At 41.2% G+C, this 24,665-nt stretch overlaps 3 protein-coding genes across 5 annotated transcripts; 2 read left to right on the top strand and 1 right to left on the bottom strand.

Moving 5' to 3' along the window:
• Positions 1-573: 573 nt before the first annotated feature.
• hsd20b2 (hydroxysteroid (20-beta) dehydrogenase 2) lies at positions 574-5,370 on the top strand. 2 transcript variants are annotated; one of them, XM_072374572.1, is made up of 11 exons: positions 574-779; positions 1,561-1,607; positions 1,784-1,859; positions 1,987-2,097; positions 2,617-2,684; positions 2,808-2,852; positions 2,946-2,980; positions 3,075-3,156; positions 3,279-3,344; positions 4,610-4,759; positions 4,843-5,009. In XM_072374572.1, the coding sequence occupies exons 1-11, from the start codon at positions 629-631 to the stop codon at positions 4,984-4,986; spliced, it is 975 nt and encodes a 324-aa protein (XP_072230673.1). In that variant the 5' UTR covers positions 574-628; the 3' UTR covers positions 4,987-5,009. The 2 variants fall into 2 exon arrangements, with proteins under 2 accessions (XP_072230673.1, XP_072230672.1); XM_072374571.1 differs by having other exon boundaries at positions 4,610-5,370.
• Positions 5,279-14,797, bottom strand: slc12a9 (solute carrier family 12 member 9). 2 transcript variants are annotated; one of them, XM_072374569.1, is made up of 14 exons: positions 14,527-14,797; positions 11,937-12,177; positions 11,668-11,802; positions 11,412-11,549; positions 11,028-11,330; positions 10,841-10,948; positions 10,461-10,572; positions 10,183-10,340; positions 10,017-10,099; positions 9,817-9,941; positions 9,061-9,253; positions 8,794-8,968; positions 7,245-7,391; positions 5,279-7,136 (listed from the first exon to the last, which is right to left on the bottom strand). In XM_072374569.1, exons 2-14 carry the CDS (start codon positions 12,139-12,141, stop codon positions 6,295-6,297), a joined length of 2,724 nt encoding a protein of 907 aa, XP_072230670.1. In that variant the 5' UTR covers positions 12,142-12,177; positions 14,527-14,797; the 3' UTR covers positions 5,279-6,294. The 2 variants fall into 2 exon arrangements, with proteins under 2 accessions (XP_072230670.1, XP_072230671.1); XM_072374570.1 differs by having other exon boundaries at positions 11,937-12,143.
• A 920-nt stretch (positions 14,798-15,717) lies between these two features.
• Positions 15,718-24,577, top strand: gnb2 (guanine nucleotide binding protein (G protein), beta polypeptide 2). The gene is made up of 11 exons (XM_072374971.1): positions 15,718-15,810; positions 15,946-16,490; positions 18,062-18,148; positions 18,253-18,291; positions 19,829-19,935; positions 20,782-20,845; positions 21,355-21,517; positions 22,250-22,316; positions 22,394-22,595; positions 22,950-23,166; positions 23,542-24,577. Exons 3-11 carry the CDS (start codon positions 18,092-18,094, stop codon positions 23,646-23,648), a joined length of 1,023 nt encoding a protein of 340 aa, XP_072231072.1. The 5' UTR covers positions 15,718-15,810; positions 15,946-16,490; positions 18,062-18,091; the 3' UTR covers positions 23,649-24,577.
• Positions 24,578-24,665: the final 88 nt, after the last annotated feature.

The raw sequence follows: 24,665 nt of genomic DNA, 5'->3' as shown, positions 1-24,665 counted from the left end.
GAGCCTTATCAATCTATCAATGTGCAGACGTTGATTCCACATGAAAGTGTAGGACTGTCTCTGCTGGCACACAAAACCGACAGATTGTAGCTGCAGCAGACTTATCAGCTGTCAGAAATACTGGGTCACATTCACGTCTATTTAGATGTTTTTGTCTTGACTTGATGATTCATTGTTTTGTTTGGGGCTTTTGTGATTAGTTGCAAGCGATCCACGCGCAATGAGAACGGCTTATTCAACTGAATCTGTGGTTTTGGCCACAGCAAACAATGTGTTAAAGGTCCGCTTGATTAAATCTACACATTAAGTCACTCATCAAGGTAAGTACCTCTCTATGATGCTGCATGATGCTCTTGGCTCAGACCCACACTCTGTTCCAGTGAGCTCATCATATCAATAAACAAGCCACTGCAGCACACTACTCAAAAAGCTCTTTAATGGGGTGTTTACTGTGTGCCAATCTCATCCCCATGATAGCAGCAAACAGCAGGGGGTGGAGCAAAGAGGGGAGGAGCACAGTGCACAAAACATTTTCCATTTCATCTATAAAATTAAGATTAGCCACCTCCTAAACATTGGTGCATCTTACTATAAGGAAATCATTCTCAGTCAGGAGCACTGCTACAACATGTCATTCACAGAACTGCTGGCCCTCTTTGGGGGATTAACTGTTGCTTTTTACCTGCTGAAACTCACCTGGAGATGTTGGAGTGCATTCAGAGAATTTGTCTTGTCAGAGTTTTGGTATGTGGACATAAGGACATTTGGACAATGGGCAGGTAAAGTCAGTTATATACTTTGTGTTGTCTCACTGGCTACATTTAATACAAAAGTTAAAACATTCAAAACAAAATTCAGAGAGCTGCCAAGTTAACGCATGCAATGATTTTGTGGCTCATTTTTACTATGACTGATGGACATTTGAACCTTACTCTAACCATGTATTGAGGTTTGTGATGAAAATTGTGGTTGGCGGGTGTGGAAGCTCGTTTTAGGGTTAAGACTGTTTTAGGCTGTGGCAGAGAAAACCTCTTTTTACTCTCACAAGTCCCTTCTCTGTGCATCTGGTTCGATGAAGACTTGATAAGTTCAAATTCAAAGTCCTACTTGATGGGGTACTTCCTTCCAGTTGTGTTCCTTCCAAACATTGCAGTGCACTTTTATTTCTTTTTAGTCTTCCCGCTTCTCTCCAAAACAGGAGGTTTAACCATTTAGATGGTCTAAGCGACTAACTTTTGAACCTTAATCCAGTCTTTCTGGTCAATTATTTACCTCAGTTTAATATTTGAAATGGGGTCCTTTGATACAGCAGATTGAAATCTAGAATTATATCAAGTGTTTGTGAAATTGGGTTCTTTGAACAGCAAAATCCCTAAAATTATGCTTTATATTTGCAAAACTTTGTGAAAAGTTTGGTACTTTATTGTAAAAGAACAGCCAATTGGTTCCAGTTTTCAACAGCTTTCTTCCATGAGTTCATGATGTTATGCAGCGTATTAAGTGTTTTAATAATAATAAAAACTGTTTATCTGACATGTCTGTGTACTGTCCTTTGTGTAGTTGTAACTGGAGCTACATCTGGCATTGGTAAGGCCTATGCCAGTGAGGTGAGTCTCAATTTCCTCTTGAGAAAATGCTCTTTCACATTTTTGGTCCAAAATTTGATGTTTAGAATTGAAAGAACACTTTAATGGTGTCATTGTGTGTGTTTTCTTTTAAAAACTGATTCACCTGAAAGCTGAGGACAGTCGCACAACCTGTCTGTCTGCATGTCTTCCTTTAGTTTGCACAGAGAGGTCTGGATGTAGTTTTGATAGGCAGATCTGATTATAAGCTCCAAATGGCTGCCAAAGAGATAGGTGAGTCGTGCAAGTTAATCTGGTGTGCTCTGAGGTTGTGCCCTTGCTGCAGTAAACACATTTGTCTTACCTGGTGTGCAACTGCGCAGCAGAAATGATTTACATGTTCTCGCTTGGTCTTCCGCAGAGAATAAGTTTGGACGAAAGACCCGTACCATCCAAGTGGACTTCACTGATGGCTGCTGCATCTACCCTGCTATAGCCAAGGAACTTCGAGGCCTGGAGATTGGAATTCTGGGTAAAAGAGGAAAAGCACACTTAAGCACTTCTTTTAAAAAATATATACGGGTTAGATATTCATAATACTCATATTAGTGAGCTATTCTCGTCGATCTTAAAAAAGAGACTTATGGTTAACCCCAGTTGTCTGAGCAAATAGTTTTGCATTTGTAGAGTCAACAGATACTCTAAATGTTTGTCATGGGGACACTTTGTCAACAATAGTTCGTTAACTGTGATCAAACAGTTTTGGTGAGCAAATCTAAACTGTATGATCAAGGCAACAATAAATGAGAAATAATTATCTCAGTACAGACCTGGTTCAAAGGTCAAGTTGCAGATTACATGCTGCTCCCCATCTTTGTCCTATTGTGCTCTTGATTAGCTTATAAGACCCACATTGTTGAAAGAGTTGGGGAGAAACATGGAGGTTATGCATCTGTGATCACCACTACACAAACTAGAATCAACTCTAATTCAACAGAATATACGTGATTCTTAACAAGAGTTGTGATTTGTGTCTTTGCAAACCGTACAGTCAACAACGTGGGAATGACCTGTACTGAACACTTTGCCTATTTTCTGGAAATCCCAGATGCTGAGCAGGTAGGCTCCTTTTTTCATTCTCTAAGAACAGGATGATTAAACTGGATGATTCTTCATTACGGATTCAGGCTATTATTAGGCAGGTTTGTCCAGTAGATTAAACCCTGTGTTAATTCTGAACAGACAATCACTCAGATCATCAACTGTAACATGCTGTCTGTCCCTCAGGTGAGTGTTTTTCCTCGTTATCTGTTCTCACCTGTACATACCACTGTGTATAAAGATTTCTAATCATAATGATCTTATGCTGTTTTGACTCAGATGACCAGACTGGTTCTTCCAGACATGTTGGAAAGGTACTCACACATAAATAATCTATTAGGAGCGATTATAAAGATGATGAGAATACTGGATGAATTAATGGTTGTTTGTCTTCCATCCCCTCCCCAGAGGGACAGGATTGATAATAAATATCTCATCTGAGATGGGTTCCCGTCCGCAGCCTTTGTTAGCCCTGTATTCTGCCTCCAAGGTATTTCCTTATTCTGAATACTTTTGCTGGCAATGGTATTCGCATGCACATAATTAAACTTCTCCTGGCTTCAACCTAATAATGTTCACTAACTGCTCTGCTTGTTTTCTCTCTTACTGCAGGCTTTTGTATCATATTTCTCCCAGTGCCTGTGTGCTGAGTACAAGTCAAAGGGAATTACTGTTCAGGTAAACAACACATGTGGTGTTTCAACACAAGTTCATGCTTGAGCCCAATTATGACCTAAATTGTCAAAGCAAAATAATTATTTGAGCCAAGACTAAAACTGAATCGAAAGGTTTAAAAGTACATGGGGATCTCCAAAAACTTCTATCAAGCTCTTATAGTCACAGCAGATTCATAAACATTCACAGCAAAGGCGCTGGAGTTTTCAAAGATGGAGGACTACTCTGAACTGCCAAACTTTGTCCCACCAATCGACAGTCAAAGGCTTCTCCAGAAGAGCTGCCTAGCACACTGATAACTTCAATAAGTGATTGAAGTTATCAGTGTAATAAGGTGGCATTTCTTTCAGTTTGTGCTGTAACTAAAAATTGGGATTTAACAGGAATGATAAGGCTTACAGTGTGAAGGCAAGAGCTGTTTCAAGAGAACAGATCCTTGTAAATAGCTAAAATGGTCAATCAAACCCTAATTTTACTACCAGGAAATTCTACCAGGTTTATTTACTCCCAGCTGTGATATCTGCAGCTACACCTGTACCAACATGAGAACTTTTCCAGCTTCCAAATAAACTCCTAAACAGGCCTGGTGCCTTTTGACAAAATGTTCTATGAACTAATGAAGTATTAAGAAACTAAATTTTTCCAACAGGCACAGATTTTCATCAGGAGATAATCTCTGGCTCTGACTGTAATGTACACCGAAGCATCTATCATGCTAAAAGATTAAATAAAACTATCTCTCTGAAGATATGAAAGCAATGGGACATTTAGAACTTTGTGCCTTTATATCAGATCATCTTTTCTTAGCTCTTCACAGGAACATTTACATGCATTGTTCAAACTCATTCACTGGACTTTTGCCCAGGTTACAGTTGGACCCTACCTGAGTCAAAGAGTATGCAAGTATAAATGTGTTTTGGGTTTTAAAATACCAGCCAAAACATTGTGAACATTGTGCATCTCCTCTTCAGGAGAGTAGCTGAATCATTGGCATGATCCAGTTTCCGTGCTTTGAGACTCGTGATATTTCCCAACACATCTGCAGCAGTGACAGCTGGAAGTGTGGAAAACACACATCATATAAACATCACACATAATGACACAAGACTAATATAAACACTTGTATTTGACTCTAAGCTGTTGTTTTAGTTAAAAGTTTGGACAAAATATGCAGCTTATGACATAAGCCTTTGCTCTTGTTGTTTTTGTTCCAAGCATCATGTGAAGAGAAGTTTAATCTGTTCAACCTGATCTTACCTTATCCTCAGTGTGTGGCCCCCCTCATGGTGTCCACCAACATGACACACAACATGAAAGTCAACAGGTTGGTGAAGAGCGCCTCAGGGTTTGTCCGTGAAGCTGTGAACACTGTGGGTCACTCCAGCTACTCCAGCGGCTGTTTGTCTCACGCACTGCAGGTCAGAGCCCCAGCAGACTGTGATCTCCTTTCAAACTGTAAGCTGCAGAACTTTAACTTTTCCCTTTGTCCAACATCTTACAGAGTGCGGCTCTCACATTGTTCTTTCCGGACTGGCTTCGCATGTCGACGTTCCTCATCAAAAAACTGCGAAACCTTTCAAACACAAGAAAATACGAAAGAGGAATATATGAGGAAAAGGAGAGGCTCAGTTCAAAGGAGGAGTAATCATTTTCTTCATAACATGGACATTATAACAATTATCTTTACTGTACTATTATCTCTGTATCCAACAATTTATGTGAACATCATTATATTTTGAACATTTATTTATTTTCAGTTAAAAAACTGGTTTAGTAGCTACAAATATCAGCAGAAAGGTAATTTTCCTCTCCAGTTCTTCCGTAATTATCAATACTAAAATGTAAGGAAACTGTATTCATTACTTTGATCCAATCATAAATATATTTGTAATTCGATGTAAAATGTGACAGTTGCAAAGAGAACAAGACACAATGAATGTGTTGTACAGTATATTTATTCCTCTCAGATGGATTTATGTACATGAGCTTTGAGCAGGAATCCTTTAAAGCTTTCTCTTTGAGCAGCCGAGTTGGGTCAGATGCTTTTTAGTAACAACAAAAAAAACATGAAACCTGCAAGGGCATTTCATTACTTCGTTATAGTGTATAAATACGACAACTTTCTTTGGTTAGGTGGGTCCTGTCTCAGACGGGATTATTACTTCTACAGTTTGTCTTCTGAAGCACAAAACTCCAACGCAGAACTTCATATAAACGCAAACAACAGAGCATCAGATGCCGCTCAGCATTCTCAGGCCAGATATGAAAATTAGTTCCCTTTGCGTAAAAAGAGCAGAAAGACACAAGGAGCAGCAAAAAGGAGGCAAGCTTGTGTAAGTGCATGAAGAAGTCGGGAACAAAATGTCTTTGGATTCCTTGGTCCAACCACATGGAGATGTGATAATGAAGGAAAAAGCAAGCGGTGATAAATAGAAACGAATCAAGAGGAGCAGTTGATTTTGCGCAGTTATCTATTTTTATCAAAAAACAGAACAGTCTTTTTCAATGTCGTTGCTGAAAATAGAAAGAAATGTTCATGTGTTGTTGCTCAGAAATGTGTTCTTCTTCTGTGGTGTGACATGTTACTTCCTGTATATATATATATATATATATATATATATATATGTGTGAGGCAGATGTGTCATTAATGCAAAAAGGAAAAAAAAAAAAAGGTTTCATCAACATATCAGATATTTCTTGGCTCAACCACAACTCTACTTCAAGTATATAAAATTAGGAAAGCATCCTACTTGAATGCGAAAGCTTCAAGTGGCACCTGATTGAGTTTCTTTTTAAACAACAAAAAAATAACCCAAGAGGTGAAAGTACTAAATACTGTACAGTAACATTCTCTCTTTTAAAATTAGGCTTTCATTTGTTTTTACTTACATCTAAATAAACAGTGTATAATATCAAATGATACCTAATAAACAAAACCCATGGCTGCACATGCTCAGAGTTCAGTGTATGTGACCGGGGTGACACCGTGAATCAAGAGTGTTGGCCCCAAACCGATGGTCACCGCCTCCAGCTGAGCTAAGTACTGTTGTGACAGGCTGTGACGAGCAGGAGGCCGAGGTAAATACAGGAAGCGAACAGCAGCTTGTGAGCTGTGCAACATCAACATGCCGTTTACTGCAGACAAGTAGTCCTCTGACAAAGCCGGCATCGGCTCGGCAGAGCGCTCCCCCTCTGGCAGGGAGTGGTGCTGCACCACAGAGTCCCACGGCACAATCTTAATGGATGCCCTGATTCTCAGATTCCTCAGCAACTCTCGAAACGTCTCTTCATTCACCACCCAGCCCTGGTCGCAGGAACCTGTCTGCACATTCAGGAAGATTCTCATTCTTGCATTGCGCCATTTGTTGGACATGTTAAGCACGCAGGCCATCTGCAGGAGAAAGAGGCTGCACACGTCCTCATAGTCATGGCAGCCCGGCTGGAGCAGGTTGAGAGGCCACACATCTATAGTCCGCTCTGATCCATCGACTTTGCTATCTTTATCTTCTCCTTGTAGCTGGAAGAAGTATCGGCCAAGGCACACATTTTTATTCATTTTAATGGCATCAGAAATTATGCCAACATACTCCTCTGGTGATAGCCACCGTGGGCTCTCAATATGTCGAACAGGGGGGAAATGGGCCTGCAATGAAGGTAGGTCAACCCCAAAATTATATTCCCCTTCACTGCCTTGTTCCTCCGATGAGGCACAGAAGGCAGAATCTTGCAGGAAAAAGTCATCAGGGGTACAGCTATCATAGAAACCCAAAATCAGCATGTTGGGCTTCATGCCGCCTATAGAGAGACACAAAACCAGAGCGCATAAGATTAACAGTGTGCAGACAACAAAACATCATTTAGTCTTTATGTGGGAAAAGAATGAAGGAAAAAGCAAGAGTTTACCGAGGCCTGTTATGCGCAGCAGGTGCTGTGTCCCTTGTCTAACCGAGTGAGAGAGCGTCAGGTCTACAAAGGCCTTCACTCCGAGTTTATCAACAAGGCTCAGCCAGAAGTTGTACTGCTGCTGGACTGGGTCTGATGGCAGGGTGTCTGCAACACAGAGGGCAGGGAGGAAGGTTTTAGCAAACAAATCAACAACAGCTCCTTTTCTGCCCAAACTTTTAAGAAACACATTATCTTCAGTTTTCAGTTGAAACCCTTGAAACTCTGATCCTGTGTAGTTTTTCTACTGAAACACTGACTGCTATGATCGCGCTAACCATTGCTCCGTATGACTTTATGAGTATTAATTACAAAAAAACAGCTAAATCAAAGTTGTCATGCTTCTCCCTCTTCATTTTACTATTTTTTTACTTTTCACCGGCTATAATATCACATTCACAGGTTTTATTCTATAAATTATATCATGCTGACGTTGAGGTTTAACTGGTAAAGTCCAATAAAGCTGCTCAGTTATAAAGTACAAAGCTTCTGCATCATCAGTTTTTATTGACATGAATGAGTTAATAATTCTGGCTGTTTTTCTACACGTTTACTTTTGAGGTCACAGCAGGTGGTGGTTGTGTAATGAGCTGCATTACATATAAAAGAGTTCCTTTTGTCAGCCTCATGTAAGCTAATGAGGTGGACCTCATTAGCTTAGCTCAGAAACACGAAGCAGAAATACAGCTGAACACATGGAAGCTTTGATCAGTTGAAATTATTTTGTACTTCTAAATGTATAAAAGCAACACATAAGTTTTTTCTTTTTTACTTTTGATGACATCTTTGTGGCCTCTTCAACGTGACAACCGACTCGTGTGTGGCTGTACATTCATAGAGATGTGTTTTTATGACAGCTAACTGTAGGAAGAGCCAAAGTACAAGAAATGTGCCCAATTCTTATGTGTTACTTTAAATGAAAAAACTCTGACATGTTAGGCAGGCAGACTGAGGGAAGGAATATGTGAGCTGCTCTCTGGGTCCTTAAGGCTAACTACGCCATAAAAAGTGGTAATTAAGAAATAAATCAATTAATGTAAAGATAGTTTAAAATAGAAATATTACAGTTTGAAGAAGATGTTCACTTTTATAGCCTAACTTTCTTCATTCTGAGGCTACCAAGCTACAGAGAAAATAAGTTATCGATAAAGAAAGCAAACGCTGATCGAAAGGAGACTTGGTGATGAGTCATGATGATGGTGCATATGTGATTCCAGTCATTCATTAACTTAGTAAAATACATCAAGGTGCTTAACATAAAGATATATTCCACTTGGCAACCAAACACCTGAATCTCCTACACAACTTAAATTACACCTAAACAAGAAGAGCGAGCTTAAAGGCTGACACAAAACTAATGTAGAAATTAAGTCTTTTAAGCCTTTGGACGACTGAAAAAGGAATGACATCATGGCAATTTTCAGTAATGGGTGGAACCAAAAAGGAAATAACTAATAATGTAATAGTGTTAGATGCAGATGGCCATAACAGATGACCCACTTAGCTTTACCCAGATCTCCCAGCTGCACGTGACCCAGCACAAACAGTCCTCCCTTCTTCAGCTGGTTCACAAACAGGATGAGCTGACAGGAGGAGCGCGGGTTGGACACCATCAACAACACCTGCGGCCGCCAGAACTTCACATGGTCTTTCCTCACATCTAGCATCAACAGATACTTCCGTACCTAAAACACAGAGCGGACAAATGGAAACAGTACTGCTGAAAAACCGCAGTCTGATCGTGCGTAAGTGAGCGCATCCACGTGTGTCCAGATACCTGGTGGAAAATGAGCGCCTGGCTGATGTAGCCCCAACTGCTGGTGGGCGATCTGTAGTGGAGGAAAAGCAGCAGCACTAACAGCAGGACGATGCTGCCTGATGAGTACACGGGGTTAATGACAAACATCATAACCAAACAGCTGACAATGCCCAGCAGGCAGGTGTGCCAGGAGAAGAGCTGGAAGGTCGGTCTGCGAAACACAAAGGAACAAAAATAAAAAGTGAGAGTGAGACAGCTGAAGGTTAACTGAAGCAGAAAGAGGAAACAGATATTACTTTCACAGTTTAAAAAACATTTAGATGATGTTGTAAAGCTGAATATTTGTTTAACTCTATCTATCAATCATTTGCATCAGTCGTCAGAACATGACTCATCACTTTAAAAGTGAAATGTCATCAAATGCTTTCTTTTGTCCAACCAATGAAATAATCTCAGAAAGATGATCATTTAGAAGCATTTAAGATTTTGCGCTTTTGCTAAATCTGATACATCTTTTTAGATGAAAGGTGTAATTTAGTACCTGGGTCAAATATTAGAGTCAGTTTCCCTGCTGTTTTCAGAGCCAGTCTTCAATCATTTTGATGGTGAAACACCTTTCTAAAGCTGAGTTTTTGGGTTGGTATTAACCTCAAACACCAAATAAGAAGCTCTCAAGAGGAAAAAGGATTCTGTCATAATAGATATCATTTAAAAACGAGTTTTTTTTTTTTTTTTTTTTTAATAGAGAGAACCTTTAACAGCAATCATTTTTACCTAAAATTTGGTGCTGATGCCCACTCAAGAGCCAAACAGGCCAGGTCAACTGCAGCGTAGGCAAGCAAGTAGAAAACGGTCACCAGACCAGCCACAGCATTGAGCTGCCCTGCGAACACTACACACTGAGACACAAACAAATCCTGAATTAGGAAGTTTCAATTCTAAAGATGACAGAACTGTACAAAGCAGCAACTCGCCTGTGCTAAGCCCCAAGTGTACAGCACCGACACCCATGGATTCCCAGAGCGGGATGTGATGGCAGCCGGAGCTAAAGGCAAACCTGCGAGGAAAACAGAAGTCTCAGAAAAATCATTCAACGCACAGGTAAGAAACAGCTCTTAAAAATAACCTTTTGTGCCTCACCAAATAGGTGGTCCAGAGCGAGAGCATGAAGAATGCGAGAAGCTCCGATCATGGCGCACATTGCAGCTGACAGAGAGGCGCAGTATATCCCGATAGTGACGAATGGCGGCCACACGTTGATTCGCTGCAGGAACCCATAATCCTGAATCAAAAGGGTCCTCAAGAAAGAAAACAATGATAATTTATAGGACTTTTCATAGTAATTACAAGCCATGCTACTTAAGTGAGTGTTGATCTAACTACTACTGTCAAAAATGAGATTACAAGCAGGTTCAGACCTGTCACAGGTGGCGCTGATCAGGATTAAGAGAAGGACATAGACGGTGAAGGTGTAAAAGACAGCTATGATGGTGCCTTTAGGGATGGAAACGCTTGGAGTCTTCAGCTCACCTTCAAAAACGTGTGGGGTAAGAGCAAATATCAGCACATTTATACGTTTATATGATCCATGATACAATTACACTTCAACAATACAAATCAAATACACTTTAAGGCAAGCATTCAAGTCTTTTTAGTAAATACATTTTACAATAAAAAGCGCATATACGTGTGTGAAGAGCAAATGCCTCAAAGTAAATGCACTCATGCCACAACTTGCAATGACAATTTGCACTTTAGTGCTATTTCAAGTGTAATATTATTGACAACAAGCTGTAACCTGACATGTTGGCACCGGCCATGATCCCAGTGCAGCTGGTGAACATGACGGCGAACACGGTGGCGAAAGACATGACAGTGTTGGTGCTGTAATCCAAGGAGTAATCAGCTAGAGAAAAAAAAGAGAGAGAATTAGCTCATGACAATGCTTTCATATAACATCAACACGGTGTCCCATCAAAACTCACAGCCCAGGTTGTTCCTCAGTGTGGTAGCGCTGAAACCAGTGTAGCTGGCGTTGTAGTGGAGAGTATGGTTATCAGGACCCGGGTGGGTGATAACAAATGTCTGGGCTTTGACTGCCACAGAACTGACGAAGATGGACAACAACGATGCGGTGACCACCAGCAGGATGACGAAGGCAGTGCGAGAGTAGATGTGTGCGCCCACGAGACACACGATCAGACACAGCAGGAGGATCACCGAGGAGTATAGAACCGTGTACCAGTAACCCTGGGGGAGCACGTGCACCCCCTCGGAAACAGAAGTCTCTGAAAAACAGGAAGAAAAGGTGAGCAGTGGGGACGAGTCATGAATTCATTTAATTAGTTAGCAAGAAAAAAGGTCCTTACCAGGATCTGCTCCAAATACATCAAGTATGGCTTCCACAAGACCCAGAACATACCCGCCACATGCAAACACTTTAGCCAGGAAGAACATCAAACCAATGCTTCCTCCAAACTCAGGCCCCAAAGACCGGCTTATCATGTCTGATCCCATTTTTGTTGAGGAACATTTATCAGCTGTCAATGATAAAACTGTGGGCAGAATCAAGTTATATTCCTGAGTAAATTTCATTATTTAAAATAGCAAAATCAGTAAGGATACAGTAGGCTCCACCGCCCTGTATGGCACCGTTGGTGGAAATGGCGCAGATAGACAGAATTGTAAGAGATACGATGGTGTAGGCTACAATCACCATCAAAAGACCCTGCAGCAGCCCTGCATGACCAACCACAAACCCTGCAGAGGGAGATCACACCACTGTGAGTCACTTCAGCACAATGACTCAGTTATACTGTAAATGCATCACAACATCCACATTTACAACCCAGAGCAGCTTTTATTTCTCTGAAGTCTTCAAAAACGCTCCACACCTGTTCTCAGAAACAATACGATGCTGAACATGGAGAGGATGGTCGGCACCATCACCCCAAAAAAGGTGTTGAGTCTTCGAGGGTCCTGAGTTGGCGTTTCAGAGCCGGAGTCTGGGGTGGGGTCTGTCTCTGTGCAGCATGGAGCTGCGGTCACAGTGAGACCACAAACCCCCGAGGGGATCAGAGGGGTGTGTTCGTTCGACATGGCTGGTGAAAAGAGACACAGATTAGCCTGCTGGCCCTGTAAAGAAAGGACAGGTTTAAAAGATAAAGAGATGCTATGATAGAACTGAATCTGCTGCTTAGAGGAAATGGAAAATAGTACATGAGCGAGTTTTTTTGTGAAATTTTTGCTCATTTTGAATTTGACAAGAGCAAAACATCTTAAAAGAAAAGACAAAAGACCAGAAAATACTAGGTCAAAAAAACAAAGACACCTGATTGAAGTTTTAAAAGGTCTTTTGGAAGTGAAGGTGGCGAAAAGTTTACCGCTTTGAGAGAGTCCATTTGAAATATACAGTACAAAATATCCTTAAAGTATTCAGAGAATTAGGGGAGATCTCCACAGGCGAGTCACAAGGCTGAAAACCCATACTGCCTGACTGATTTTCCCTTTGATTACCCCGAGGCAACACTGTATGTTAAAAACAGAGATGATTATGTGATAGAAATCTCTGCATGGCGAAGGAACACCGATGGAAACCCCCGTCAGAGATCACAGTTCATAGCTGCATCCATAAATAAGTCAAAAAGAATTCATCTCTAAAACACAAAGAAAACGTATAGAAAAACAGTGCAGAGACACTGAAAGCTGCATCCTCTGCTTACAGAGAGGATTTGGCACAAATGCAGCACAGTTTTATACACGCCACTGATGTCTTGGACATCACATTTAAAATTAACACACACCTTTGAAAAAACAATTAAATCACTCACTTTCTACACTAAATTCAATGCATTCTGTATGATTTCCATATTAAGGCTTTAAATTATATGCAAATCATCACATTTTTTATTTTAAGAACAAAGCACTAAGTTTTGGATTCAGTTTATTCAGATTTGGACTTCACTGTATTGTAAATTCTGAACTTTGTCACATAAAGAGGAAGGACATAACAATAGAAGGTGCAGCAGCACCTTCCTTATCAATACAATGATAAACATAACATTACAAACAAAAAGTTAGAAACCAGAGCTGTTGTAATGAGCGGCAATAGATTATATATCTGTACCTCTATTTCTCATACACTACTGTCATTTTTGTATCCTGAAGACATGTAGATTAGAAGAAATTCTTTGATTTAAAAGGGTGATTGGGTGCCACTGTGGATGAAATCCAGTTCTGAGTATTATAAGTCTGTCTTCATATAAAAGACACAGACAGATTTGTGTTCATGTCCTCTTTTCACTCTCTGCAGACCATCCTAAAAAGCAAGGAGTCATGTGCACAACAGCACATGTCCTGCACTATCTAATGAACATTCATTCACTCAGATACAGTTGTTTCGCTGGGCTTTTATGAGTCAGAATGATGTTGAATATTCCATTTCTGCAACAATCTGATTTTTTTGACTCCACAATCAAGCAGTGAGAGTCTGTGTCAAGACTGTATGTTACACTTCTTCATAAAAACTCCTGCTCACACTTGAGGTTGGTATTTGCAGTCAGCTGATTCACAGCCACTTGTTTGTTTTTACATGCAGCTCAGAACAAAGAGGAGACATCAGAGCTGAGCAGAGAGCCTCTCAGTGTGCAGATGGCCTGCTGTCCTCTGCTCTCAGCCTTCTTCCTCAAGGGCGCAGCTTTCATCACTGGAGCAGGTGAACCTCTGCCAGTTTTTCAGCTACAGGAGTCACACGATGAGAAACCCAAAGCAGAACATGATGAAGCATGATCGAGCATACAGGACATCACTCCTTACTGGGGCTCAATCCGAGCCACAGGCACGCGTTGAACAACAGAGCTGAGACTATAAACTAATTACTCTGCTCAGACCGGAGGAGGTGCAGCTGGTGTTTTTAACAGATACTAAATAAAGTGGGGGAAGCTCTTAACCCCATCATGACCCAAAATATGAGTACATTTCGTGAAGAAGTAAAGTGTGAACTACATACAGAGATCAATATCAGTTTGTTTGTCAGTTCCTCTTTTGCTGATTGTGACACTCGTCGCATGCTGCAGGAGACTTTGAGCGACACACTGAACTCATGTTGCTACAGTCCATCATGAGCTGTTTAATATCTGATGAGACCCTCAATGATCCTACTTCAGATAAGGCCCCAAATAGCTTAATTCACAAATACACTGCATGCACGTGGAGCAACTGCGCCATAAAAAAAGTTTACGTTCTTTAAGGGGCTAAATGGTATTGAAGCGGATAAATCTCACAGTTGCCGCTTGGTATGGGGTGTCTGTCTTTACAACTGAAGGTCAGGAAGTTTCCCAGCCGCGCCGGTGGATCGTCTGGCTGTAATAAAACAACGCAGCTGATCCAAGGCGCAAAGGAGAGTCATTCAAAGTGCAACATCCGTGAAGCATCCCTAAGATGTTTCATTTCCCACGCTGAAACACAGCGCAACCGCAAGCTTACCTCGCTGAGCCCGTCCACTCAGTGTCACACACTTCCTGCTTGACAACTCCTTATTTAGTGGGTGTCCGCTCAGGCTGCGTGCTCGAACGCACCTCGGCTCAGTGGAGAAAATGTCCCGGATCAGATGCTGTTGACAGCCAGATGTGACCACAGCAGGCCGGCGGACAGGGTTGACAGAGTGTGAGGAAGATGTGCTGCACAATAACAACACATCAACCAAGGCACGCCTCGTTTCCCCTGTTATTTGCTCCAAAGTGTCACGAGACAACGGACAAGACCCACGTGACGTCAAAAAGGGGAGGGCAAAAACATCACAAATAAGAGGAAAGGTACTGCTGGCCTGAAATAACCACGCCCCCTAGTTTGCAGACCTGTCACACGTGACCTCATTAGTGATTCATAGATAACTGAATCGACAACATTATAAGCAGCGATTTCACACGTTTATTCAACGATTAATTTGACATGACACAATTCATGCAAAAACAGTGTGAGCACCAGACTGATAAAAAGTTATATCTACTGTGGCAGTGGACTGTAATGATATTTGTTACCACCAGGGGTCACCATACGAGGACATAGCGTCTGTTTTTCTACTATTAGGATCGCCTCAATCTCTTTTTAAGCAAAAAGTGAGATTTAGATCAAGCCCAGGCTGGATGTACTAATTTGTTCTTCTGTTGCTGATAAAACGCCTGTTAAGAATAGGTGCCGTAAGCTTTTCAACCATTTCAGAGGCAACATTAAGAAATAAGAAAAACAAGAACTTGACATTACTGTCTTTATGTTTTATTGTACTGTACAAAAGTAATTTCTTCCATTACAGTGGTAGAAAAACTGGAAATACGTGAATCATTGAAATATGTGAAAACACAAGAAAGGCAAAATCAGAGTCTGACCACCTTCAGTCTTAAACTCATAATTTCTTTAAGAAGTCTTCATGAATATTTAATCATCCTACATTATTAGAATGTAATTTCACGTTCCAGTCGTTTTATGATTTCATTTTGTCTCTCTCATTGTGCTGCAACCACAGAAAGCGTAAAATGATCATAGGCTAAATCCTCAAGGAGCACTGGCATCTGTAAAGACCATGTGAGGGAAGTATCAGACCTGCAGTGGTCTGCGCATGAGGGGCGGGGGGACATGGGAAGTTGGCAGAATTTAAGAGGTGGGTGTGGTTCACACATGCTTCATGACCGGGATTTGAGGATCCTGCAGACGCTCTCTGCGTGACCCCGCACCCTATTTCTGAATGATGATGTTCATAGAAAAACAGGGACCGTGAGTATCCTGAGGCCTGCCTCTCATTGTAAAATGAAAAAACAAACAAAAAGAAAAAACAGTTCTGAGAACTTGGTTCTTGAAGCCATCCGTCTCTTCTTGGTTTAATTATTTTCTACATGATGCACTCTGCAGATTTCAATGATTCGAGTCGAGGGCGGCTGACATCCTGATGAAGTGTCGGCAGAGGGAGGGAGGAGGCAACAACAGAGAGGAAGGAAACGAGGATAACGTCACGAAGACCCGGAGTAAAACGGACGGCACAGCGTTTAATGGACGATCCTTGATGCGGGCCGGAGGAATATCTGGGGGCCAGTTTTGATTGTTTACGCTGTTTTGGATAAAAATGTTTTTGTTTACTTAGCGGCCATGAAAAGGGGCGAAGCGCGTGCGTGAGGAAACGGTAACGCAGAGCAGCAGATCTCATCTTTCTTTTCTTTTCTTTTCTTTTTTTCTGGAGCTCCTCTAAAGCCGAGAAATGGAAATGTGTGTAGCCCTCCTCTGCCTGCCTGTTTACTGAAGGGATCGGAAACAGCCTAGTCGTGACACACGGAACTTTTTCAGTGGATCCCTCCTGAACTTCATCTTTAATGCGTGAAAAAGACAGCTTTTTCAATCCTCCACGACATTTTGAGGACGTTGCTCTCAGTTTTTGTTAAAACCATCGAGAGAATTAACAGGTAGCCACCCTTTATCAGGCGCTGTGACAGCAGCCGTACAGTCGGTCAGTCTTTTCTGCGTAAGATGGCAGGGCGAAGATGTGCGCATTCATGGAATCGTTTTGACCAAATTATTGCAGTTGCATCTACATTTTACGAGCTCATTATGTAAAAGGAGATGCAGTCAAGGCCTCCATGACTGTGCTGATCAATGGTTTGCATCCGTAGGGCCAATCCTCTGATGTGGCTCTTTTGATGCGGCTGATAGTGAAATAAAATCTCCATGAAGTGCATCTGCGGCCTTTGGTACCGCTGTCTCTTTTCAGTGGATTTTATTTCAGTGGGATTGCATGTACATACTGTAGTCGTGCGCACATATTCTGAGACATTAACTTCTTCTCTGTCATGTATGCGGTGGCTGAGGCTCGGCACTCTCCTCCAGTTGCATATGTAGCCATACTGTGGTGGTGTAGATGTGTGTCCAGAGGGGTGGGGCCAGTCAATTTTAGCATCTTTGGATTTCTGTTACCATGTGTTATGAAACATGTCCTAAAAGGCTTGTAAAGTCATCATCAAGAGGAAGGTAGCCTCTTGTCTGGTGCACATCAGTCCAGGTGGGATCTGCGTCTCTTTCACTCCCTTTTACTCACTGTCCACTGACATGACTTCATCACGAATCAGCTTGTCTTCCAGTCGATGCTCACAAGCAGCATCTGGCTGGACTCATCCAGGCCTGATCTTCTCCACCTCCCTCAGGTTTTTCTTCTCCTCACTGGCTAAATGAGCAGCTGTGCTAGGAGACTCATGATGCACCCCTTTTGGCTTCCATTAGGGCTGTGTGATCCATCTGGTCGCAGGTCTCTCCAGGGAACTGTCGTCAACTATAGCTTAATGCCCTTCCTTGCATTGTGTACTGTATGCATGTTTGCTGTGGAGGGCTCTAAGGAATTTGAATTGCTGCTGAAATGCAAATACAGGCTGAATGAGTATCTGTGCTTTTACGGTAAAAGGAACAGGAAATTGGGCTTCCTACTAAATACGTGATGTGGCTTAGAGTTCGTGAGAACCCGGTGACACACAAATGAGAATACATCCACACTGTGTTGCAGTGTAATCTAAAGGTCTAAGTAAGGATGCATTTGTATGAAGTCTGGCTGACCTGTATGGGTACTGCTTTAAAGGGACTATTCATTCACTCTCTGCTGTTTGGTAGCAAAACTGGATGCTCAGTATTATCTTAGATATTACAGATTATTCTCCCCAGTTAAACCTGACACGGTTGCATGGTCCTAAACAGATTACAAGTGGTTTTTTTTAACTGTGGCTTTGGTGAACTTTAGAGATTAAAATGTGTGCTACTATTTGATTATTTATTTCTCCAAATCAGGGGAGAAAAACATAGTAAACGCTTTACTCTAATTGAATGGTATTTGATGAAAGTTGACCCCAGAATTACTGGATTATGAAAGCATAAAACTGTGTTAATCCTAAATTGGATTTAGAAGTATACATAGCCAGCTGTTTTATTACATTTGAGGTGTTGCTTTATTTAAATGGATTCCCATAGTTTAAAGTTGTGCTGTAACCAACAGGTGACAGGTGACGCTTGGACAGATTAAAAAATGAGTGAGTTGGAGCAGCTTCGTCAGGAGGCTGAGCAGCTTAAGAACCAGATAAAAGTGAGTCACATTTATGTTGTTTTAAAAGTTCATCTTTAGCTTTAAAATTCTGATATATTTACTTGTGGTGTCATAATTAAATTTTTTGCCTCCACGTCCATTAGGATGCCAGGAAAGCATGTGGAGATTCAACCCTGACACAGGTAAATGCTACCAGATGTGCTGAGATATACAGTATGGCAGTAATTTGGGGGGTTTGATTTTAGAGATTACTCATGGTCATCAATATGGAACAATAATGAACACGCTGTACAGTATATTAAGATGACCGTGAGATCCTGATCGAATCTCAACATGTTTTTAATTACGTGATGGCAACACAGGCCAGAAAAGTAAGTGGCACTAAAAGGAAATAGCTGGAGAAACATATTACAGGTAGTGAGGTTAATTAGCAAGAAGTCAGTAACATGATTAGGTATAAACAGATCACCATAGGGAGGCAGAGTCTCTCAGCAGTAAAGATAGGTTCAGCAGTCTAAATAATGTTCATCAAAGCTAAACTGCAAAGAATATTTGATCACATACAGTACATAGCATCATCAAACGATGATGGCGGAAGGGACATGGCTGAAAATCAATATTGGATGCCGGTGATCTTCAGACCTTCTGGTAGCTCTGCATTAAAAACAAACATGACTCTGTCCTGGAAATCACTGCACGGGCTGAGGAACACTTCAGAAATCATTGTCTGTGAACACAGTTCATCGTTCCAGCCACAAATGCAGGTTAAAGCGCTATCTTTCAAAGAAGAAGCCATATATGGACATGATCAAGAAACACCTACATGGCCAACGCTTATTATGGACTGAGACAAAGAGGAAAACTGTGGTCAGATAAATCAAAATTTTGAAATGAAATCATGAACGTTGCATCCTCTGGACTTAAATGAAGAGGAACCATTTGGCTTCTTATCAACCATGCATCTCTGATGGTACAGGGGTGAATTACTGCCTATGGAACTGGCACATCTGGAAAGGCACCATAAATGTGGAAATGTATATACAGGTTTTATAGCAACGTCTGTTCCCATCCAGACAAATGCATTTCATGAAATGGCTTGCATATTTCAGCAAGGCAATGCAAAACCACAGCTTGTAACAGCTATTACAACAGCATGGCTTCATAGTAGAAGAGTCCTGGTGTCGGACTGGCCTGCCTGCAGTCCACGTAAAACATCTGGCACATCATGAAACGAGAAATGTGACAGAAGGTTCAGGACTGTTGAGCAGCTTTTTCAATAAACATCAAAATTCACAGACATACATTTTTAACAACATCATTGTTTGTTAAAAAGGATTTTGTTGGACCTCACTCAGGCCTCCAGTGTTTTTTTGTCATATTCCTCTAAGTGTTGTTTATGGGTCGTGACTACTTTTTATTATATCCATGTGCAACATAACCTTGATTGCCATCCACTGATGACAAAGATCATAAAATACTCTCCAAAGCTAAAGAAAATTAGCCTCATATGCATTATCTGTGAAACAATAAATAATATACTCAAATAAAATAATCTTAGATAAAAGTGTATCAACAAACCTTGTCCATCTTTAGCGAAACAATTAGCTATTCCTAAACTATTTTAGTTTTCACAGCTTCACCTTTAGTGTAGAACTCTTTTTACAACACATTATCCATTAAAGGTAGATTTAATAAAAACCTATTTACTCATCAACCCAGATGGCTGCTGGTCTGGATCCTGTTGGACGGATTCAGATGCGGACAAGACGCACCCTCCGTGGCCACCTTGCCAAGATCTATGCCATGCACTGGGGTACAGACTCAAGGTGAGACTGTAGCCTTTCATTTCTGGTGGTGAAATCAAGCAACAACACTCCTCCCTGCATTAGAAAATGCATCCCCAGTTGATTCTAACTCTCTATGAGGTTGGTCCAAGGAAAATATCTAAGTGATGTTGAGAGAAGGTTTAATGTTAAGCCACAGATATCAGGAGCTTCAGAAAATGCAGCTAAACTAAAACCAAGCTGTTTTCTTTTAGTAGTAACAGGGAATCAAGTGACATCTACAAACAGATCCTTTTATGAGATCCTGACATTTTGAAATGTCTTGACAAATATTGGATAGATTGTAATGAAATCTGGGGGCATTAATTCTCCATTATAGGGAACTGTAACAACTTTGGTCATCACATGTAATTTTTTAGTGGCGTCTGTTCATTGCCAGTGCTTAGAGAACAATAAAATGTTAGCACTGCAACAAGTACAGCTTCACAAAACAGATGACCCTTTTTTCCCAATCATCTGCAGTTTGATCAATGACTGTTTATGTTGATAATGTTACTACATATTTTGTAAACTCAAACACAACAATATGAAAAAGGGAGCAGAAAACAACATGAAGGTGAGAAGAAAAGAGAATGAAGTTGCAAACCAGCACACATTCTTGCTAGCTGTAAATGCTCTGCAGGATTACTTGCTATATGGCCACATGTGGTCATTTTCCTGAGTAATCACGAAGTGGCTGATTGGATAATCTGGACAAGACGTCTTGAGCGAATTCTGCAGACATTTGCGCTCCCTTGCATAGCCCCTCTGGAACGTGTCTAGAAGATTTTAGTGTTGTGGTGCCTGTGTGAAAAAGGCATAAATGTCTTCCTTGTCTCATCTCTGCAGGCTTCTGGTTAGTGCCTCTCAAGATGGAAAACTGATCGTCTGGGACAGCTACACCACTAATAAGGTAAAGTCAGAAGTCATTAGGTCATCAGATAACTTGTCTGAGCTAGAAGTGAAGATGGAGTTAAACCCTACCTTCATACAATATTAATTCAGTACATCTACACACACATTTGAGTCAAGTTACAGTTAGAGTTTGACCTGACCACTTAACTGGCCCCGTCTTTGTCCCAGTATATAAGCACAGGATGGGAATTGGGAATTTCACAATGATGGAAAAAAACAAACATGATTGAGCAGCTTGCGCTGCATATTTTTGACCAACATGCTGACCAATGACAGAAGACTTTTTGGAGGGGTGCTCTTAAACAGGTATTAGCTAAAGGGAGAAGAGGCTGTATGAGACTGTATGTGTTTTCTTAACATTAAGGCATGTAAATGTCTTCTAATAGAACTCCAAATTAAAGTTTTGAACGTACAAAAAAGCCTGATACGGACTCTTTAATACTTACCCATTTATATGATCATGTTAACAGTTAACGGTTTCGTTTGATTTTGCTTTTTTCCTCCTAGATACACGCCATTCCCCTGCGCTCCTCCTGGGTAATGACCTGTGCTTATGCCCCCTCTGGGAACTATGTTGCCTGCGGAGGCCTGGACAACATCTGCTCCATCTACTGCTTAAAGACACGCGAAGGCAACGCCAGGGTCAGCAGGGAACTACTCGGTCATACAGGTGAGAGGGCATCGCACACAGCTCTCATCCACCTCTGGTTTGTGTTTGATTTCTTCTGTGAGTCAAACTAATGACACGTTTCAAATGAGTGTGCACAACACCCCTGCCTCGTGGGAAAGCACCACTCCCAAACCTCTAAACAATGATGATCGCTTTAGTGCGGTTAATTAATCAGAGGGTAACACAGTCTTAATAGGCTGGGACATCAACTCTTGTTTATGAGACTGATTTGTGACGCCATGGCTGCTGTATTTGCTTCACATGTAAACATGTTGTTTTAGCAGACTGTTTGTTCCTACAGCTCTTTAGATTTCTGTTATATATCAAATATAGTCATAATGAACAATATAAAATCCAGATGAGTGCTTATATGAATGTAGCCTGAGAAAACCATATAAATATATGAATATATTAGCTTGTCTGAGGAGAAGAATTTTCTGTTATTCAAAGAAAATGTGTCGAAGAAAAGCACCTCTTTGTGTGTCCTGTGTAACTTTTAATTAAATTATCTTAAGGTTTAAAGCACTGACACTAAAAACATTTTGTCATTTGTACCAAATGTTTTTGCATAAAATGAAAATCACATTTTCTTCCAACCCTTAATCTTATTGTTTTGTACATTCGGTGTATAGTTTATATATATTTATGCCTTTTTTTAATTATAGAAATGCCACTCCGACACCCAGGACTTGATATTAAGTTTCATTAACCTCTGACCTTCTTTGATCTCAGGTTACCTGTCATGTTGCCGCTTCGTCGATGACAATCAAATCATCACAAGTTCAGGAGACACCACGTGGTGAGTTCCACAGGACAAAACATGTAAGATGCTCCCCTGAGCCGATCCCTGTTGACACTCTTTGTTCTTTGCCCCAGTGCAATGTGGGACATTGAGACGAGTCAGCAGACCACAGTTTTCTCGGGCCACACCGGTGATGTCATGAGTCTGTCCCTGTCGCCCGACCTGCGCATCTTCGTGTCCGGAGCCTGCGACGCCTCGGTCAAACTGTGGGACATCAGGGACAGCATGTGCCGGCAGACCTTCACAGGCCACGAGTCGGACATCAATGCCACCTGTGTGAGTGTGCTCAAGGGCACGAGTTACCTTGTGTTACCTTTATAACAGCACCGAGGGGAAGGTATGGCTTCATTTCATGAAACTTGGTGGGGAGGTTTAGACTGGCCAACGGAAGACAGCAAAGACCTTTTTATTATTATATTATATGTATTATATAATATTATAAAGTAGACACTCGTGACACAATAATTGGGAATGGTGGTATCAGCTGTACCAGGATTCTATCTTCCATGAACTGTTTAAAAGAATTATCCTCAGAGCAGCTCCAGTTTATCTTGTTGACGTCACACACCGTTTTGTCTCTAGCTTTGGGAGGGAATTAAGCAGACTACATGTCCCTTTGCTTCCCAACAGTTCTTTCCCAATGGCAGCGCCTTCGCCACAGGCTCCGATGACGCCACCTGCAGGCTGTTTGACCTCCGAGCAGACCAGGAGCTCAGCGTCTATTGCCACGACAACATCATCTGTGGCATCACCTCTGTGGCTTTCTCACGCTCCGGCCGTCTACTGCTGGCTGGCTATGACGACTTTAACTGCAACATCTGGGACGCCATGAAGGGAGACAGAGCAGGTGGGTGGAACGGGCGAGAAAAACACTGGGAATGTCTTGTTGTTTTAACATAGCTTAACATACTTTACTATCTTATGTTATTCATATACAAAGGTTATAGCATGTTTATTGCAACAACAGACAACATTGACCAAAATGAAACTGTTAAACTGTTAGAAGTGCCTCCTGTTTTTATTTACAGTATCCCAAATTCTTTAGAAGTAGGGTTTTGAATCAAAATACCTGAAGATTTTTCCCATTAATCACAATTGAATTCAAGTTTAGGTGTGATTTGTGAGAAAACAGCTGCCTGCCTTGAGCCCTACTGTGTGACTTACTAAATAAAACATTTAACAGTAACAAGAGGTCTTTTGTTTTTCCCCGTTCCTCCTGCAGGAGTCCTGGCTGGCCATGACAATCGTGTGAGCTGTCTGGGGGTGACTGATGACGGCATAGCGGCGTCCACGGGGTCCTGGGACAGCTTCCTTAAGATCTGGAACTGAGCCATGCACATAAACAGCAAACACACGCACGTCCAGCAGACACACACTGCTCCCATCTTGGGACACAGTTTGCACCTTGTGCTCACACTGTATGTAAGATTCAACAGAAAACTGCAACATTGTACAATACATAATATATATGACTTAGGTATGAGTTTCCACCCCCCCCCCACCGACACTACTTGGAAGACAAGCCCACACCACCCACTGCTGTGTAAAGTGCACAGCAGGACACACACATGTAATCTGTAAAATATCAAATGTGACCAAATACAGTTGAATCTTCAGCTGCTCCAATAAAAACACAAGAACCACTGTTACCTGAAGCCTTTTAACACATCCGAGACACTCATTCACACACACACACACACACACACATTTCTCCTGAGAGACACTGCTCCTCCGGTTAAGAAGAGGAGAAGACATTAATGGACAATTCTGTCTTTGTTTACAATGAAGTTCAAAATGCACTTCAAATTTTTCTGTACCGTATTTGTCTCAGTATCTTAAGAATGCTAATGTGAAGGAGGAGTCGCTTAGGACCATTAACACTTAAAAAAATCAAATCCACAGACGTGGTGCATATCATGTAGTCACTTTTTTGTTTTTGAATAGATGTTACCGCCACTTTATATTTAGTACATCTGCGCTAAGGGTTTTATTTGATTTTGCTTCTTGCCGTTTTGTTTTACACATATTTTATCCATGTTCTCCCTGTGTGCCTCAGATACACTGATTATTAGAAACTATTGATACAGTTAAATCAACTCAAAATGATCTGGAATGAAAGAGGAAAAATTACAGCATAATAAGACGCATCTTTACAGGCAGGAGCCAGTATTCATACTTTGACTTTGTCATTGTATTATCTGGACATTACTATGGTATAATTGTACATAATATTAATAAATAACTGCCTCTCCTACTAGTTATTGTGGTTTCTTTGTGAAAGCAAGATCATGGAAGAGCGACCTATTTTTTAGGCCTTCCTCTGAAATTGTTGTGACTCCTCATGAT

Source organism: Leuresthes tenuis, unplaced genomic scaffold, assembly GCF_036924035.1.
Source record: "Leuresthes tenuis unplaced genomic scaffold, fLeuTen1.0.hap1 SCAF_21, whole genome shotgun sequence".
In the NCBI taxonomy this organism is placed as follows: domain Eukaryota; kingdom Metazoa; phylum Chordata; class Actinopteri; order Atheriniformes; family Atherinopsidae; genus Leuresthes; species Leuresthes tenuis.
Note: the sequence above shows the minus strand (reverse complement) of the source record. Positions and strands in the feature narration are given on the sequence as shown.

Excerpts from the sequence above, each read along its gene's own strand:
- slc12a9 (XM_072374569.1), bottom strand. The coding sequence starts at position 12,141 with ATGTCGAACGAACACACCCCTCTGATCCCCTCGGGGGTTTGTGGTCTC. Across the intron at positions 11,331-11,411 it reads TGTATTTGGAGCAGATCCTG|AGACTTCTGTTTCCGAGGGG; the intron begins GTAAGGACCTTT and ends CCTGTTTTTCAG. Across the intron at positions 7,392-8,793 it reads CGTGCAGCTGGGAGATCTGG|ACACCCTGCCATCAGACCCA; the intron begins GTAAAGCTAAGT and ends TCTGTGTTGCAG.
- hsd20b2 (XM_072374571.1), top strand. The coding sequence starts at position 629 with ATGTCATTCACAGAACTGCTGGCCCTCTTTGGGGGATTAACTGTTGCT. Across the intron at positions 1,860-1,986 it reads AATGGCTGCCAAAGAGATAG|AGAATAAGTTTGGACGAAAG; the intron begins GTGAGTCGTGCA and ends GGTCTTCCGCAG. Across the intron at positions 2,853-2,945 it reads ACATGCTGTCTGTCCCTCAG|ATGACCAGACTGGTTCTTCC; the intron begins GTGAGTGTTTTT and ends GTTTTGACTCAG.
- gnb2 (XM_072374971.1), top strand. The coding sequence starts at position 18,092 with ATGAGTGAGTTGGAGCAGCTTCGTCAGGAGGCTGAGCAGCTTAAGAAC. Across the intron at positions 19,936-20,781 it reads CACTGGGGTACAGACTCAAG|GCTTCTGGTTAGTGCCTCTC; the intron begins GTGAGACTGTAG and ends TCATCTCTGCAG. Across the intron at positions 20,846-21,354 it reads ACAGCTACACCACTAATAAG|ATACACGCCATTCCCCTGCG; the intron begins GTAAAGTCAGAA and ends TTTTCCTCCTAG.